The following is an 18,421-nucleotide window of genomic DNA, read 5'->3' on the forward strand; positions in this document are numbered from 1 at the left end:
GTGGCCATGGCCTAATTTGCTGGTGCCAGACTCGGGGTAAGGAGACAAGCCGTGTGAATATGTCCTGTGTCTGCAAGGCAGGTTCACTTCTGTTTAACTGTTGTCTATGGCATACAGTGTGTTGTGGATTCTACAATATTCTCAAATTAATAGACGTATCCAAATAAATAAAAGCTATGAGACCTTTTCTTTACCACTTTATTATTTCACCACTCTGTTGTGCTTTAGGGCTTATTGTTTTGGTTTTACAGATCCTGTTCTAATGGTTCTAGTTTTCATGACTGACACTGATCTTGTTCTTGCTACTAGCTGTAGCCTTACCTTTGCCCACCTCTCCTTCTTGTGGGATATACATTTAGCTTTAAATCTGTGTATGTTAGGTGATCAATATCTTTAGAGAAAGGGCAAATACTTTCTAGTTGCTGTAATTACCGCCTCTCTTCAGACAACCTACAAACAACAGCCTACCAAATCCCAGGGTTTGTGATTAGTTACCGTCTATTAGCTTGTTGTGATGCCCTCTCCCCTCCTCCTTCTCCCATCTGGCATAATACCTCGTAGAATCAATGGACATCCAGGGACTTCACCTTGTAAACCACGGAAGGAAGTGACTGGAAGTTCTTTTAGGTGGAGTTCACACCTTCAAGAGGGTACTATAAGACTTCTCGTAGGAGGTCGGGGGGTGGGGGGGTGGTGTGCAAAATTAGGAGGCCTCCAAAAGTTCAGAAGTAAAAGCTAGAACCCGTGAATGAGAGTTCTGGTGGAGTGATATCTTCAAAGTAATATCTTCAAAGAACTACAAGCCAGTATGGAGGTCAATCAGGAAATCCAATCTACATAATCTAAGGGTATGAATGTAAAGTACTCTGTTATGACCCAGCGTGAGTCCTTTATTCAGACTTGATTCAATTTAGATTCTGAACTTCAAAAATAAAGTCAGCTCAACTGAATGAAGTCCACATTAATTTGGAATAGGATCATAGAGCTGGAAGGGACCTTGCATAAATCCAGGCTTCACTGTCCTTAAACTGTCCAAGACAGATGACTACTTAGTCCCTTCTTGAAATCTCTAATGAAGGGGATTCCATAGTTTCCCTAGAGCTTATATTAGTGTCCTACTGTTTTAATAACTAGGAAGTTTGTCCTGAGGTTTTATCTAAACCTGTTGCTGCATTTTAAACACCATTGTTCCTCCTATCCTGCCCTTTGTAGCAAGGTAGTACATTTTTTCCTATTATCTTTATGGCACTCTTCCAAATGTTTTATCTTCTTAATCTTCTTTTCTCCCAGCTAAATAAACAAAGCCCCTTCATCCTTTCCTTATGTGGTCTGTATTCCAATCTCTTTACCATCTTTGCCAATTGTCTCTGTAGTTTCTCTTTAAACTTCTTAAAGCGTTGGCCATGAAACTCTAAACAGAAAATCATGTTAGTTGGTGTTAGTCCAAGCAAGGTGGCACCGTAGAGACTAACTGGTTCAGAGAGGCATGAGCTTTTGTAGACAAAAGCTTACTTTTGTCAGATGTTATGTATACTGTAAGACTTAACCAGCATGGAGTAGCACTGTTGTCCTATGTGATACGGGTGCCTCCATTGGGGTTTAATGCAGTTAAAATAATCTACTCTAAATGACAATTTTGGTTCATTCTCCTACATTTCTTTAAGTAGATAAGCCCAAATTTCTACCTTCCCCCCACCTTGTTTTTGTCTTGTACAGAATCAACCAAACTGTTGGCACTTATATCAAATAATGAGTAGTACGAGGTGGTAAAAACTCAACACACTGAATTTTTTTCTCTGCTGCTGTTTATATGGTAAAACGAATTTTAATAGAGGTATGAAAACTGCACTTTACAAAAGGCCCAATCCCATGAACTGCTGGGTAATAGCAGTTCTCATATATAGTCAATGCGTTGAATTCTACTTTTGGTTACACTAGTTTAAATCTGGAACAGCTCTATTCAGTTGAATGTGATGAACCAATTATTGCATCATAACAGCATTTCAGAACAATTAAAAGGCATGTGCCTTAAAAAGCACTTTCATATGTTGGAAGCTTTCTGGAGAGAGGTAAAAAAAAAAAGCAATATCATAGATTTTCATAGATTTCATAGACTTTAGAGCTGGAAGGAACCTTGGAAGATCATCGAGTCCAGCCCCATGCCCAAAGGGCAGTAGGTCAGCTGGGGTCATAGGATCCCAGCAAGATAAGCATCCATGATAAAACAACTATGATTTTGACTGGTTTTCAGGATTCTTATTGGGTCACCTGCTCCACTAGCAGCAGGGACATAAGGAGTAAAGTCATGGTTTTCAATTCCAATGGACTAACTTTAGCTAGCAACAAAATTTGTCTCTTGGTTGCATGCAGCGAGGTAGTGAGTGTCTTACTGGGGTGTGCAGAAGGGACCCCAGGAACGAAGAGGCTTAGCATGATTCACAGATGCAGGGAGCACATAAGCTTCCCTTCCAGATTTACAAATGACGCTTTGCAGAAGTTCAGGCAAGTTTAGCAGTCTCTGTCTTTGCAAGAGGGATCACCTTCACATGTCTTGAGACCACAGGTCAGTGAGGTCTTGGGAATTTTTTTTTAAGTAAAGTTTTCTCGTGGTTGAATTCAGGAGAAGGAATAAATTCAACCAAGTACAGATGCAACTGTAAACCTGATGCTTGTGGTATTTTTCTAAGAACACTAGAAGTCACTAAGCCAATAAGCAAATTGTAAGAAAATATCCCAGATGAACACTGCATGCATAACATTTTGTTAGAAAGGGAAGAGAAGCTGTTTTGAGACTAGAACCAAGATCGGCCTCAAATAACGTCATGCTGATGCTTTCCATGCTTTTAGCTACGCAGGGCATGCATCTATACCAAGACATTAAAAAATAATAGTACAGGCACTGTTAGGGATTATTTTCCTCAAAACCATTTTAGATCAAAATGAAAAAAAAAATGCAGGCAACTGTCACAGGAAGAGAATAAGAGGGGGGCTCGCCTGAGACAGGGGCCAGCAAGGTGAAGTTTTACTGCTTTCTCTTTTTTGCAGCCAAATGACAGCAGCGTCAGCAACGGGCTCTCCCCGTTGCTATTTCTCCCCCTCCCCCGTCTGTCTCTCTCAAGCACTTGAATCTTCGTGGCTCATCTGAGGCGCCCGCGTGCGTGAGAAAAAGTCCCAGGTTGGTACAAGAGCCGTGCGGGGTGACGGGAGGGAGACAGGCGGGGGGAGGGAAGCGCTTGCAGCTCCCAGTCCCCCGGAGCGGGCGGCGGCGGCGGCAGGAAAGGCTGCCCTGCCCCGGGGGGGCCGTGCCGCGCTCCCCGCCCCGGAGCCGCCCGCCGGGCTGCGGGAAGGTGAGTCGCCGGCCGGGGGGTTTCTCTCCGCCCGAACTTTCATTCATTGTTCGCGGCGCCCCCCTCGCGGCTCCGCGCTCGCCTCCCCCCGGCCGCGGGGCCGCGGCGGCAGCCAGTGAGCGCCGCGCCCGTGGCTTTGGGCGGGGCCGGAGGAGGCGAGGCTCCGCCGCCCCGATATAAGGGGCCGGGCGTGGGGCGCTCCTGGCTCGGGGTTATTTATGCGAGAGGTGCCGGGGCGCTGGCAGCGGGGGGCGGAGGAGAAGGCGGAGGAAGAGGCGGCGGCGGCGGCGGGAGCTGGGCTCAGCTGGGAGCTGCCCGCGTGCAGCCGAGCCGGGATCTGTATAAAGCGGCGAGCCGGGAAGCACTTCGCGCAGCGCCGGCCGCACCTCGCCGCGGGGGAGCGCCCCGGCCTGCGCGCCCTATTGTTCCCCCGGCGGAGCGCGAGGAAGGAGCCTGCTCGGCCGGGCCCCGCGGAGGGGGCGCCCCGAGCCCGCCCGGCTGCGCGGCGGAGGCGAAGTTGCTCCCCGGGGCGCTGCTCACGCGGCTCCCACCTTTCCCCGGCAGGTGTCGGCTGCTGCCGCAGAGCCGCGGGATCCGGGAGACCGGCGGCGGCGTCCCCCCCTCGCCGCAGCCCGCGCGGAGGATGGCAGCGCCCTGATCTGTCACCGCGGCGGCGGCGGAGCGGCGGGGCGAGGCGAGGCGAGGAGTCCTGCCCGCGGCCCGCGCGGGGGAAGGGGCCTTGGCGGCTGAACTTGGCTGCGGAGCGGGGCTGCCTCTGCCTCCCTCCCGGATGAGCGCGGGGCGGCGGGGCGCGCCTGCCCGCCTGCCTCGGCCCGGCCGGCTGCGGCTCCGTGCGCTCGCCATGCAGCTCCGCGGGCCGGCCGCCGCTTCAGGCCAGCGCGGGGCGCGCGGCGTCTAGCCCCGGGCTCCGCGTGGGACGGCGAGGACGAGCCGGAGCCGGAGCCGGAGCCGGAGCCGCTGCGCTCGGCTCGGCGTTGCTGCACCCGCCCCGAGCGAGGTCCTGCTGCATCGCCCGCCCCCGCCTCCCCAACCCACCCGCGAAGTTGGTCTCGGCGGCGGAGCGGGGCGTCGGACGGCGGAGGGCTCGCGGCGGCCGCCGGGATGGCGGGGCTGCCCCTGGCCCTGGGGCTGCTGGCGGCGGCGCTGGGCGCGGTGGCGCCGCAGTCCTGCCCGGCTCAGTGCTCCTGCTCGGGCAGCACCGTGGACTGTCACGGGCTGGCGCTGCGCGGCGTCCCCAGGAACATCCCCCGCAACACGGAGAGGCTGTGAGTACCCGGCGCGGCGCGGCGCGGCCCGGGCGGGGGGGCTTCCCTTCCCTTCTCTTCCCTTCCCATCCCGCCCTGAGGGAAAGTTGAGCCAAGTTGTTGCCGATGCGAGGGCCCGGCTGAGGCTCGTGCTCTCGGCCGAGCCCCTCCAGGGGGCAGGGGGCCGCCCCCCGCCCTGCGGCTGAGGCGCACAGGCGAGGACCCTCCGCCCTGGCCCTGGCCCGGCTCTGCCCGGCTCGGGTTTAGCCCCAGGTCTCTCCAGCCGCACCAGGACAGTGCCTAGCAAGCCCCTATACCCTTGGGGGTGCCTTTGGGCCACTCCACCTCTTCTTTGAAAGCTCAGCCAGGTTTCACGTGGCCTTGCCTTCCTGGAAAGCAAAAGGCTTGAGCAGGGAAAGAAGCGAGAAGGAATTAGGAAGAGCTTCTTGAGACTGCTCAGATCAGTCTTTAAAGGCGTGATTCCTCCAGCAGTGCGTGCACGCCCTGGGAGATGAACGCTCAAGTGACTAGGTTTCCCCCTGTCCCGTGAACAAACTGTGGCACTTGGGTAGAGACGGTGTCTGGCTGGTTTATGTCAAAATGAAATGCATTGGGGTTTTCTTTTGTTTTGTTTTTTTTCCTGCTTCCCTTCTCACCCCCGCAAAGATAACATGTAATCTGTAATTGTGGGGTTTCTGTGCAAGGCTGCTTTCCTGGTGGCTTGGATCAAGAAGTACAGTCAAGCCACGGCAAAGCGTGGTTTTTTGCTTGTAATGACTGGAAACTGCGCAAGTTTAGATCTTGACCTAAGATGCCAGAAAAGGGCGTTGTAACTCTAGAAAGGAAAGTGGTGCTGAAATTTGAACAAAAGTGTCAAGACCTGAACACTATTTCCATTATTGCCTCTGAACACCATTTGCACTTCACAGTCACGGTGGGTTTCCTGTAGTGTAAAGGAGGAGTTTGGGTGTTTTTTCATACAAACATTAGATTGTTGGAGGGTAAATGCTTGCAAACATAAATCTTCAAGGATGAAGTCTTCTTCCCCTCCTTCCCCCCACCCCCCCAGACAAAAACATTTGCCATCAGAGGCTTAGATATATTCATGGCCTCTCTTAAAGACAGTAAAAAGTAGCTACCCTAACAGATTGTATTGGATAACTCTTAATTTTTTTTTGCTGCGACATGTTTTGTATTTCTGTGTTTTCAAGCATTGAGCTAACAGCCTTTGTCCTAACATTAGCGATATTCTAGTTAATGATAGCATGGTCACAAAAACAGTTTAGCTCATTATTGAACTTTTGGATGATCAATTTGCTTAAGTGAAAATACGAGGCATAAAAGGGAAAGCAGTGTTGACTTGATAAGGTTCTCCTATTACAAAGTTTAAAACTACTGCTTTAAAGATAAGCCTTTCATTTAGTGCTAGTATGAAGAAGTGATCACTGATTGCATCCTGTGATCTTGTTTGAGTTCATGTTCAGTCATTTTTAAAAGGCAATAATTCTGTTCAGTCATTTTTAAAAGGCAATAATTCTGTTCAAAGTTTCATTTGGTTTGTAATTAATTATTCTTCTTAGGGATCTTAATGGAAATAATATCACAAGAATCACCAAGACTGACTTTGCTGGTCTAAGACACCTTCGAGTCCTGTAAGTTCTTATTTTACCCTTTAACATTATATGGCTTAGTTTACATTTTATAAGCTACAAAAGTTATCCTTTAGTTTAAAAAAGCCCTATGTTCTGCCACAGCAAACTCCTGTTCTACTATATCTGGACTTAAAGTGCATAAGGGGTAGGAAATAACTCTAAGTTTTAAAAATGGTATAGCAGCATCTTTACCTCTAGTTACTTGTGATTCCGTAAAATTATATATAGGGTAGAATAAGATGGAACTTTAAAAAAAGCCTAGTAATAGGTAGAAAATCAAAAAGGAAAATTTTAGTTTTGTACTGAGTTAACCAAAACTCATCTGAGGGGGATTGCTGATTTTTATAAGATATAATTTTCTACCTTAAAACTGGCATAAAATGAAATTAGAAAGGAAGAAAAATAGGAAGTATTTCTGCTGGCTTTACTGAAAATGTCTATATCAGAAACTTAATTTATATTTTTATATAAAGCTCCCTTACAAAGAGAGAAATTAAAACTTTTTTTTTGCATAAATAAAAAGTTGGTATTTAACTTTTGCTTGCTACACATTTGAGCTTAAAGGATATTACTGCTATATTGTGGGTTTTTTCTTTTAGTGAAGCTAAATGATTTTTTTGGATTGAGTTTTTTAAAAAGTTAAACTCTAAAATTCTTCTAAGCCAGAAAATAATTGTAACTATTTTATGCCATGAGCATATCAAAATCAAACTACATTACATGATCATTTTTTTTAATTCTCACGTTAGAGTAACGTATCCTAATTTGCTTCTCAGATTGGATAGTAGATTCATCATGTTACATACTGAAGTGGAGTTTTGTGTCATTACTGCTTTCTGCGTGGTTTTTTTCTGTCTTTCCCTTTAAAGTTCTCGAGCATGTTCAAGGTTTACTTTTATTTCTTCTAATGAGGATAATACTTTTTTTTTTTTTCTCCTTTTGTGGACATGTATCCCAGCAGATTGTTAGGTGACAGAGGTCCAAAACATAATGTGAAATCTCACTCTGAATAAGAATTGTAGTGTTAGTAAAGGTGAGATGGTTTCAAGCTGCCAGTTGCTGTAATAGCAGGTGTTAATGCAACCAGTAATCATACAGCCATTAAAACTCACTATCTATAATATTCTGCATTTCAGTCAGCTCATGGAGAACAAGATTAGTACTATTGAAAGGGGAGCATTCCAAGATCTAAAAGAGCTGGAGAGGCTGTAAGTATTTTTAATTATAAACGTATGGCAACATAACAAATTGTTTTGTCATTTCATTTGTTTCAAGGCACTAGAAAGCCTTTGGGGTTTCTAGTGTTTGGGTTTTGTTCTGTTTTTTTTTTTTAACTCAAACTCCTACTCCTTATTGAGAAACAGGTAGTAGATGGTTCTCATTTGGTATATTCAATGGGTGAAAAATATTGGATAAATAGTCTAGATTCAAAATGTAAATTTGCACTTTTCATGAAGAATATTTCATGTATTGTTCGACCAGTTATTCTCTTAGAAAGAGGGCTCTTTTCATATATGCGAATATACCTCTAAAAACTTTTCTGCAGTTTTGAGATGCACGTGAGACTGAAGTTTCAGAGCTATTTAAGTGTTTGTTTAATGTGTTATGCCAGAAATGGTGTAATAATTACTAATCACAAAGTGTTTACTATCTATGTTCCATGAAATAAGGAAGGGAAAAATTCAACATGTACATTCAACTTGCATTTTTTAAAAATAAGTTAGCTAAATATTTTTGCTGTATCATTTTTTTAAAATGAAAAAATAATGCTTTTTTGGTTTGGCTATCTTCTAAAGTAAGTTCTGCCATTTGTAAAGTGTGTGTGTGAAGTGTGGGGACAGGAGTCTGATTCTGAAAAAGCAAAAGCATAGGCCAAGTACATGCATTAGGGCATGCCTTTTTAAACTTCATTAGTTTTGTACAATGTAGGCCTTTTACAGTCCTTCAGTCCAAACTATACAGGATACTGCTACTTGTATTTTGTACGTGAAAATAGTTTAAAAAAACGTATAGATTACATACTGTTTAGTATTACTGAAAGAGAGCAAGGTGCCTTTAACATACTACATTAATATGTGGGCCTGTATAGAATGTTTAACAACTTGCATACTAAGTCGACTATAAATATAATCATATTTTAGTAATACAACATAATTTTTTTTTAACTTCAGTACTGTAATATCAGGCCTTCTCTTTGTACCTTTCTCTGAAGCATGCATTTGGGCTCAGTTTATTCTTCTTCCTCAGCATACTCCTATTCCCTGTAGTTATTCCTACTTCACAGTACTGTGAGTGAGAAGAATCAGGCCTGTGGTGTCTTCCTAATTTATGCTTCATGCACTGCATCCACAGCTGCTGCCTGTAATTTGTCATGTGTCTACATACAGTTAGTAGAACTCTCAACTAATTAAACTGATAGTTGGCAATTCAACTTTTATGGAATATAGAAATACATAAATTGCAAATTATGATAGAGAATGTCATTGTTTAGTTTCAAGTTGAGGAATGAGCCTTAAAAAAGAAAAAAAAATCCTGTTATGTAATACAGGATCTGGAGGGTTAGTAGCCTTCTAGAATTCCTGCTTTAGTACAGTTGGGAAAAAATGAACTGAACAAAACCAAAACAAAACAATCCCCCCAAAATACATGTTCCTAAACCTTGTTTTAGGACCTGTATTTCCAGAAAAACAGAAGTCTAATTCATATTGTTAAATTAAGTTATCAGGCTTTGAATATTCTGTAGCCAACAACACACCTCAAACTACCTAGATAATTCGGTAAGTATTTAGTATCTTAATCACTGTAGCTTAAAATATTGTGTGAATATCCAGTAGGAAGGTTCTTTCATGTACAATAAAATAGCAGTATTTCCAATAGAGTCTAAATTTTGAATTACGTGCCCTAAATATTATTGAGCATTATGTTTTTTTTATCAGAATTTTGTACACATTAACAAATGTATTGGCCACGTTTATGTAAAAATCTAGCACACAAGTTGGTGGAGCTTTTTAACTTTTTCCTTTTGGAGTCTTAAACAACTCCCTTTTGTTAACATGACTATTTGGATACTTTTATTTTTTTTCAATGTTATGAACAGAAAGCACATTTTAAACAGGTGCTGGTAAAAAAAGGAGATGGGGGAGGGACTCAGTTTTATGACCATCTTCAACAGACAAATGGAGAACTTTATCTCATTCGGAAAACTGACCAAGAAATACCAATGTGACCTTTAAGTTTTGTACACCTACACAAAACTGAACACCGATGTTAACAAAACACCTTTAGATGGTGTTGGTTGGGTTTTTTTTTATTTGTTCTGCTGAATTCAGTTTAGGTGTTCTTAAGCAAAGGCTTGTAATTTTGAATATATATTCAGGGTCTCTTTAAATTACCCCAGCTGTTGGCTTAGAGCAAATATTTCATATTTGTGAGGAAAAGCTGAGAAAATTCTTTTTGTTTACAACTGCCAAGTCCATCTGATGGAGGCACATTGTTATCTGACAGCCAATTCATCTCCTTGGGATTCTGGAATTCAAAACCATTTCTTAGGAAACTTGCGGATACACTCTTCAAATATTTCCTTTTTATACATTAGAAAGCAAGGATACTGTGTTAAATGGAGAATGCTACATTTTTTGGGAAGTTCAGCTATTATTAAACCACTTTTGATGCAATTCATTTGTTTAATATGGCTAACAGAAGTCCCAGAAGTAACTTGTGTTTATTTTTTATTACTTAACCATATATATTTTTTTTTTCTGTCAAATGGGTCTCTCTGTGCCCACGTTAAGGGTTGGGAATGTTTAATGAACATTCCTATTAAGCGTCTGCATCTCCATGCTTCCCGCCTCCCATTCCTAAATAAGATGCAGATCTCTACAAATGTTTTTTCTGCTGAGGCTCTTGAACCTGCTACCCAGAGCTTCCATGAGTAGTCCTTTACACCAGTGATCCTCAACCAGGGAGCAAGATGCTTTGCAGGGTGCCACAGGAAATGTGTAGAGATAACCAGATAAAGGCAGGCTCAGGCTCTAGGTATGAAGAGATAAGAGCATGTGCCTCTTGGCAAGGTGTGTGGGTGGGAGCTTCTCTGCTCATACTGCTTGGGCCCTCTGGAAAAGGGTTAGCACTGTAATAAATTAGCTCTTGAAATGGAGTGCTGCTCAATTTACAAAAATTGTGGAGGAGTGCTTCAAGTCTAATGAGGGGTGCCTTGATTCTAAAAAGGTTGAGAACCACTGCTTTACACCAGGGGCCCAAAGACTTTTATGTAGTTGACTGGGTGGGCAGGATTGTCCAAGCATTGGCTTATAGATTTAACTGTGCCAAATGCCAAGTACCCTTAACTTCAGAAGACGTGAAGTGGGAGTTAAAGGTATGCAGTGCCTTGCAAGATCCCGCAGGGGGAGAGTGTAAGAAAAATACACAATTTTTGAACCCCTGTTCTAAAAATAAAAGATTGAAAACTGATAATGATGCATAGGCATAACTTGGATCAAATAACATCTTTTAACAATTTAACTTGTATCTAAACATAATACAGCTTTATTTACAAAATTGCTGTAATGCGTTATACACAAATTATATTGCATATGTAAAAACTGATAGGATCCTATGTACTCCTTGTCAAGATAACTCTGCATGCTATGGCATTCTTGTGAAACTTAAAGACATTTATTGGTAGTTTCAGATTAAAAAAATTAAAAAGGACTGTTTACTTTATTGAAGCAAAAAACCAAAATATTACAATCATTAATGGAGTTGTGCCTGCATTTTGTATTACATGCATTTTAATGTATGCGATATCAACATTCTCAGTCTTCAGCTGGCTGCATATAATAGTACTGGGAATACCTCACTGCATTTTAGAAGGTGGTGGAAATATGGTAGGAGTGAAAACTGGAAAGTTTAGCAATCAGGGAGGAGACATGTCCAAGCAAAGAAAGTCACCTGAACTGTTCAAGCAAACATTGTTCTTCTGTTTAAAAGTGACCAGTGAAATTGCTAACTATGGGGGCACTTGAAACAACTATTATTAAACTTCAGGGATCACACTTATACTGGTGAATGGGACAGTTTGCACCTGTTGACCATTTTTTTAAGGCTGTGCACAAATTAGGGGAGAAATTATTGCACTTGCTAACATTTGGTTTGCATTTACAAGACTTTCTTCATAAATATAAAGGGTAACAATGTACCCTCATTCATAATTGGGCTGCATGTGGTGAAGTTACTTGCTGTGTACCAGGGCCTAGAAAGAAAAGATGAAGTAGCCTATAACTTTTTTCTTAACGAATATCTGGATTGTAGAAAACAGTAACTTGCCAGAAGTATCACATTCTATTGCATAATAGTTGGGACCAGGAGAAAAAGTCTTTTTTTTTTCCCCCTTAAATCACTGACAAGGATTTATAAAAAGGCAAAAAAACCCTTTCTTTTACTGGTTTGTATGACAGTACTTATATCTTAATACTTAACTCTCTTCTGTACTCCTTGCTTTACCAAAAAGAGATCTGGCAGCTAAACATTTGAGCTGAACAAAATCCTTTCTAGTGAATTGGACCCTTTTTCCCAGATGATGATTCCAGAGTTGTCTGGAAAAATCTGTTGCTATCAAAAGTTCTTCTGAACAGTGGTGGAAATCTAATAGATGGATGTTACTTGTATTTGTCAGGCTGGGTTTTTGAGGGGGGCGGGGTTTGCTATAGCTGAAGTATTGGGAAATGAGATATTCTACGTGGGGAGGAGATAACTATTACAATTCAAAAAGCTCACCTATGTAAGTGACACTTATAGTTCCTTCATTTCCTAATATCTGAAGATTTCTAGATGTAACAGTTTCTCAAGACTTCAGATTTCCATTACAAAGATCTATAATATGGTAGCGAGCTGAATTAGATCTAGAGAAATCACTGTTGTCTTTCTACTGATGTAGAATGGTAAAACTTGCCCTCTGGGCTTTGATTCTGCAAATATCTTTTAAGTCAACGCACATGTTGGACATAATTCCCATTTTCTTCAGGGAAATCTAACCAGAAAGTCTAATCTAGTAATTCATGGGGCAGAATAATCTGACTATATGTGATTTCCACCTCCCAACAACAACAAAAAAAGCTCCTGTTGTTTGAAAAAAGAAAAGAAAAAAGATTTAGGCATATAGAGATTTTTAGACTCTACATTTGGAGTCTGCCTTTTTTACAGAGGACATTAAAATGTTAAACCAGTAAGATTATCCAGATATGATGGTTAACATCCAAAGTATGCTAACTATGGGGATGGATGACTTCAGTGGAGGAAACCGTAGGCTGCTGAGAAGAACTAGCTGTTAAAATTCTCCCTTTTCTAAACACTGAGTGAGAATGTGGTAGGGACAGCAATAGCTCTTTAAAAGGATGATTAAGGAGCTGATCTTATGCAGGTGAATAACTGGATTCACAGGAGTCCTATTGACTTCCGGGGGCTATGCACAGGATTAATTGAGTGCATTAATACTTGCTGGATTGGGCCCTGGAAATTAAAACGGTATTTGCTTGAGGGCATTCAAAAAGTCTGAGCCTGAATTGATTCCATTTTTGCAGGTTAGTTTAACCTGGCTAGGCTAAATCAGTTTCTAACTGCACAGACATCCCAGATATATGCAGGTATGTGCCTGCAGTGGCTCAGGCTAGATGCCAGGGGTCACTAGCGCATCCCTCCCTTCCTTTCCATAATGCTGAGCTGAGGGGATTTTGGCCAGGCGGAGGCAGGAGGCTCTGAGTAGAGAGGGGTTCCTCCATTCTTTCCTCCCCTCTCCCACCAGCCCAGCAGGGAACTGATAACAGTGTTTATCACCCCTAGCTCAGTGTTTATCACCCCATTAACAACACAAGGGAATGTGCAAGAGCAGCCTGCAGTCTCTGCCAGAGCTCCAACCAGGGAGCATAGGGGAGGGGCCAAGTCTGCTGTGGAGCAGAGAGCCCCACTAAGCCCAGAGAGCATGCTGGGATGCTGGGGGAGTTTGGTTTATCTTAAACTTAGGGAGGGGTCTGGGACAGACATTGCGTAAACCAGTTTGAGCCAAATCAGTTAAGTTTAATACTACATTCAATCTGGTTCATCTCAAACTGGTTTCAGCCATTTTCAAACTGGTTTATGTGCACTGACTATCTCTTCTGTTACAGGTTTAAACCCGTTTCTGATCACTTAAACTGGTTTTTGTGTAATGTCTGTCCCTAGCCTTGGTGTTTTACATACCACTTCATAGTTTAGTAACTCCAAGGTACTCTTATAGAAGGAATTAACATGAAATATTGCTAGTAAACTTGCTGATATACTCAATTATTAAAAAATAAGATGCAAAGTTATTCACCTGAATCTGTTTTGCAGAGTTAAATATCATGATAATGTTGTAAGCTTTCAAATTCTGAGCTTGAATTAAGAATGCTGCCATGGGTGAACATAAAAGCTATTTCAGGTCCTTGTTTCTTGAAATTCAACAAAGTTAGTTAGGTTTATATATTATATATAGATTTGATAGCCTTTGGAAAAATGTCTTTTTAATGAAACATCTAGTTCTTTTACAATACTTGGATTTTTATTCTAGTCATTCAGTCGTGTTGCAAAGTTCAGGCACTTATTTCTGAAGTAATGCATTTTTAAGCATTACTTGGTCAAAACTTTTAGATTCAGCTTGGTTAGGGAGTGGAGTATCTTTTTTTTTTATTTAGAAATTCGGGAATGAGCTCCCATACCCAAAACTGCATTAATACCATTTCCTTGAACCAATGACTCATGAACCATTTCCTTGACTAATGACTTCTGGAGGGACTGGACGTATTTAAATCAGCTGGTTCTGATGATCTCCACCCCAGAGTGCTGAGGGAATTAGCAGATGTCATTGCGGGACCCCTGGTATGGCTTTATGAGCACTCATGGTGCTCTGGCATGGTGCCAGAGGACTGGAAAAGGGCCAATGTGCTTCCCACTTTCAAAAAAGGGAGGAAGGAGGACCCAGGAAACTATAGGCCACTTAGTCTTACTTTGATCCTGGGTAAGCTTTTTGAGAGAATTATCCTGGCACATGTCTGCGAGGGGCCAGCAGGGCAGATTATGCTTAGGGGCAACCAACACAGGTTCATTAGAGGCAGGTCCTGTCAGACCAACCTGGTGCCCTTCTATGACCAGGTCACAAAATCCTTATATACAGGTGTAGCAGTGGACATTGTTTTTCTGGACTTTAGGAAGGCCTTTGACACTGTCTCTCACCCTATTCTCATTTAAAAAAAAAAAAATAGGGGAGTGTGGCGTTGATACCTGCACAGTCAATTGGGTCACTAACTGGCTGGAGAGCTGCACCTAGAGAGTGGTGGTGGCTGGGTCATTTCCAGCCTGGAGGGATGTGGGCAGTAGGGTTCCACAGGGCTCGGTCCTCGGGCCTGCACTGTTCAACATCTTCATCAGCGACTTGGACGAGGGGGTAAAAAGCACCCTGTTCAAATTCGCAGATGACACTAAAACGTGGGGAGAAGTGGGCACGCTAGAAGGGAGGAATAGGCTGCAATGAGACCTAGACAAGTTACAGAGGTGGGCTCATGAGAACAGGATGGGTTTCAACACTGAAAAATGCAAGGTGATGCACCTGGGGGAGAAGAACCAGCAGCATACCTAGGGGCTGGGGAACTCCCTTCTCATCAGTGCAGAGGCAGGAAAGGATCTTGGAGTCATTGTTGATGCCAGAATGAACATGGGCTGATAGTGTGGGGATGTGGTGAGGAAGGCCAACAGTACCTTGTCATGAATCAATAAATGCATCTCAAGCAGGTCCAAGGAGGTGATCCTCCCCCTCTGTGTGACTCTGGTCAGGCCGCCGTTGGAGTACTGCATCCAGTTCTGGGTGCCGCACTCCAAGAGGGATGTGGACAACATGGAGAGGGTCCAGAGGAGGGCCACTCACATGATCAGGGGCAGCAGGGAAGGCCCTATGAGGAGAGGCTAAGGGACCTGAACTTGTTCAGCCTCCAGAAGAGAAGGCTGAGGGGGGATCTAGTGGCCTGTTGCCTGCTGGTCCCCTCTGACTAGCTTGTATTAGGGGAGTCCCTGTTCCCCTGAGCATTACCCGGAGTGACTAGAAATAATGGTCACAGGCTGGCAGAGGGTAGATTCAGATTAGACACCAGGAAGCGCTATGTCACTGTCAGGGCAGCTAGGATCTGGAACCAACTTCCAAGAGAAGTGGTGCTGGCTCCTACCCTGGGGGTCTTTAAGAGGAGGCTAGATGAACACCTTGCAGGGGCATTTGATCACAGTATTCTTTCCTGCCATGGCAGGGGGTCAGACTTGATGATCTGCTCAGGTCCCTTCCAACCCTACCAACTATGAAGAGAGTAGTTGCATGAAAATGTGAGAGACTCAGTAGCACTAGAAGTCACTAAAGCTGTTCTTATTCTGGGTGAATAATTTAAAATGTAAACTGATACACTGTTATAGCCCATACTAAGTAAACAGGTAGCCATAAGGAAAGAAAATCTAACTAAGAACAGTACTTTGTTCTGTTTCCTAATTTTGTATCTAGAAAAAAAATCACATTGTTTGTATTGCCAGAGTGTAACCCTAATCTTTTGTTTAAACATTCATATAACTTGAATTTTAAGTCTGATACTGCATTCAGAGGTTGTATGGTACCAGATTCTGAAGATATGAAAAATGGTCAAGGCTAAAGATACCGGATGTGGTTAGGATGGCCTTATCTGAGACTAGAATAGAGCCTGAAAAATGCATGTGTTCTGTATTAGCAGCTATCAGATTATATTGCCAAAATATAAATGAGTTTCCATTTCTGTATTTCCAAAGTTTTGAGTGAAAATCTGACTTTATAAAAGCATGAATGGTTGGATATATTAAACAGTTTCTTAGTATAAGATGAAAACAAACCCCTATTGATTAACATTCACTGTTAGAATTATAAAATCATGTGAGAAGGGGAAAGGTCAGTAGCACTTAACAGAAAATAAAGTTTTGGAAAAACCTATGAAGTTAGTCTACATGAATTCTGAAGGGGTGGATGGTGGATTAAGATGCTTAATGGACCCTAAAATAGAAAAAATACAGAGGAAATATTATGGTAAATCTTGTTAAGGATATGTTAACCTACCTATTTGTTCAGTCACTGGGGAAGGGGAAAAACAGAGGAAGGGTTAGAAAACTGTTCAGTGACTGTCTGAGTCTTTGTGTGTGTGTGTGTGTGTGTGTGTGTGTGTTTGTTTTTAAAGGGTTTTGTGGGTACTGTTTTCATAATATAATGAATATATAAAATAGAAGAACATTATTTCTCTTCCGTCCTCCCCCAGATTAGTACTACTATTAAAAAAAAAAAAAATGTGATTTATGTCAGGGTCAGTGGGTAAGTTTTCATAGTAATGGTCATGACCTTCAACTGTTGACTGGTATTACTTTACTTTTTCCTGCCATAATGGACACAGCCTAAAGATGAAATAGATCTATATGGCGACATTTCATCAGGATCGTTCCATGACATAACTTTGCTGCATTTTACCCAAGACACTTGAGTTACAAGCAGGCAAATGAGTGAAATTCTTTTTAAAGAGAATCATTATGAACTCTGAGTTCTCTCAACAGGATTGAGAATTTTGTGTGCTCTTGTGTCTGATAATTTCAGACTTATTTTAAATGTCTGAATTACTACTTTTTTTGGTTCTGAGCCTTCAGGGTTCATGTTTCAAATTTTCTTTTGCTACCAGAATAGGTAGAAACATACTTTTCTATTGAAATAGGTTTGGGTTTTTGTGTGCCCGGGCTGCTAGAGTCATAGGATCTTGCAGGGGGAAAAGCAAGTGCTGGGAAATTTAAAGTACCTTGGTTAGGTGGCATAATTAACTGTGTATCTGAGTTGTATCTAATTTGTTTTCTAAGTCTCAGGAACAAAGAGGAATAATCAAGATGAGGGTTCAGAAGTTTAGGGCTAGAAAAATTGGGTTTTTAATTAAAACTGTTTGTATATTAACTGTGCAGCAGTTATCTCAGTTCCATAACTCATGTGTTATTACTATGGTTGTTGCACTTGTTAATTTTATCAAACAAGTTATCAAAGAAATAAAAGAAAGTGTATTGCTGTCTTTAAGTACTTTGCGCCACTAGTACTTTAACTTCTAGTAATTTTAGTTCTAGCCTTACTCGCATTGTTTAGTAATTCCTTAAGAAGGGGCTATTTTTGGGTTTTCTGTTTATGGTAGTATATTTTTACTCAGAATTTATTCTACCTCCCTCTTACCCCGACGGCAAAGTAGGTCTCTACTTAGTATATCAAAGTCTCTTTTAATTTCACATTCTCTGTTTGATAATGAGACTCCATCTTTTTACTTGGTAAAAATATGTTCTGAATTAAACCCTAATTGTTACAATGAAATAGGGGATGTTTTGCTTAATAAAACTAGATGAGGCAAGCCCTGTTTTTTTAACTGGAGATCTTGTAAGCAATTTTTTAAGGTATAAAATTGTATTTTCTAGACTTAAGCAGTTTTGACGTCTCCCCTTCTAATTGAAACATTTTTATTATATTTGTGTTTTGAGTAGATTTTATAATCCCTTAAATGCTTAAGGTGGCACTCTAGAGAATCAGTGCTCAAAGGGTTAATTCTCCCAGACAGTTGTTGTAAGTAGCAGAAAAGTAAATGAGTTCAGGTATAGAATATGGTGTTGAACAGGCCCGAAGGGAGAAAACAGTTATTTCTTGTTAATCACGGATGTGAAAACTCCTTCTCTTAGCTAATCCTACATGGTTTAAGGGCAGTACATAGCACATTCCTTATCTTGGAGCAGGGAGGAGCCCAAGAAGCCTGTGATGCTAATCGCTTTGCAAAGGAATGCAGACTCTATCTCACATACTTGTACAGCGGCACCTGTATTTGTAATTTAAAAAAAAATTCTTACAGTAGTTATCTTGTATTAAGAATTTCTTTTACATTTCTTTTAGCAAAATTTTCAGTTTTGTGAGGTTCCTGGTAAAAAGGCATTAAACTTGGGCCATAGCAATTGAATACAACCAAGTGTTGAAAACAGTGTTTATAAAGAAACATTATTAAAATAGTCACTTTTCAAAAGCAAATACAGCAAAATTGTAATTCCTGAAAAATACTGCACGCTTGCTAAAATTCAATGATAG

The 18,421-nt window shown here is 42.1% G+C and overlaps 1 protein-coding gene across 7 annotated transcripts in view; it reads left to right on the forward strand.

Annotated features, from left to right (window-relative positions):
• The first annotated feature begins 3,608 nt into the window (after window positions 1-3,608).
• The window catches only part of SLIT2 (slit guidance ligand 2), a 453,521-nt gene continuing 438,708 nt past the window's right edge, over window positions 3,609-18,421 (forward strand). For 2 of the 7 annotated variants that reach the window (XM_090035688.1, XM_090035693.1), the window contains exons 1-3: window positions 3,612-4,633; window positions 6,193-6,264; window positions 7,401-7,472. In XM_090035688.1, coding sequence (XP_089891814.1) covers window positions 4,470-4,633; window positions 6,193-6,264; window positions 7,401-7,472 — 308 coding nt within the window. In that variant the 5' untranslated portion in view covers window positions 3,612-4,469. Of the gene's footprint in view, window positions 4,634-6,192; window positions 6,265-7,400; window positions 7,473-18,421 lie in introns of all 7 variants that reach the window. The other 5 variants (XM_090035689.1, XM_090035690.1, XM_090035691.1 and 2 more) reach the window with 4 other exon arrangements.

Source organism: Crocodylus siamensis, chromosome 2 (assembly GCF_052110815.1).
Source record: "Crocodylus siamensis isolate JL-2025a chromosome 2, ASM5211081v1, whole genome shotgun sequence".
Lineage (NCBI taxonomy): Eukaryota > Metazoa > Chordata > Crocodylia > Crocodylidae > Crocodylus > Crocodylus siamensis.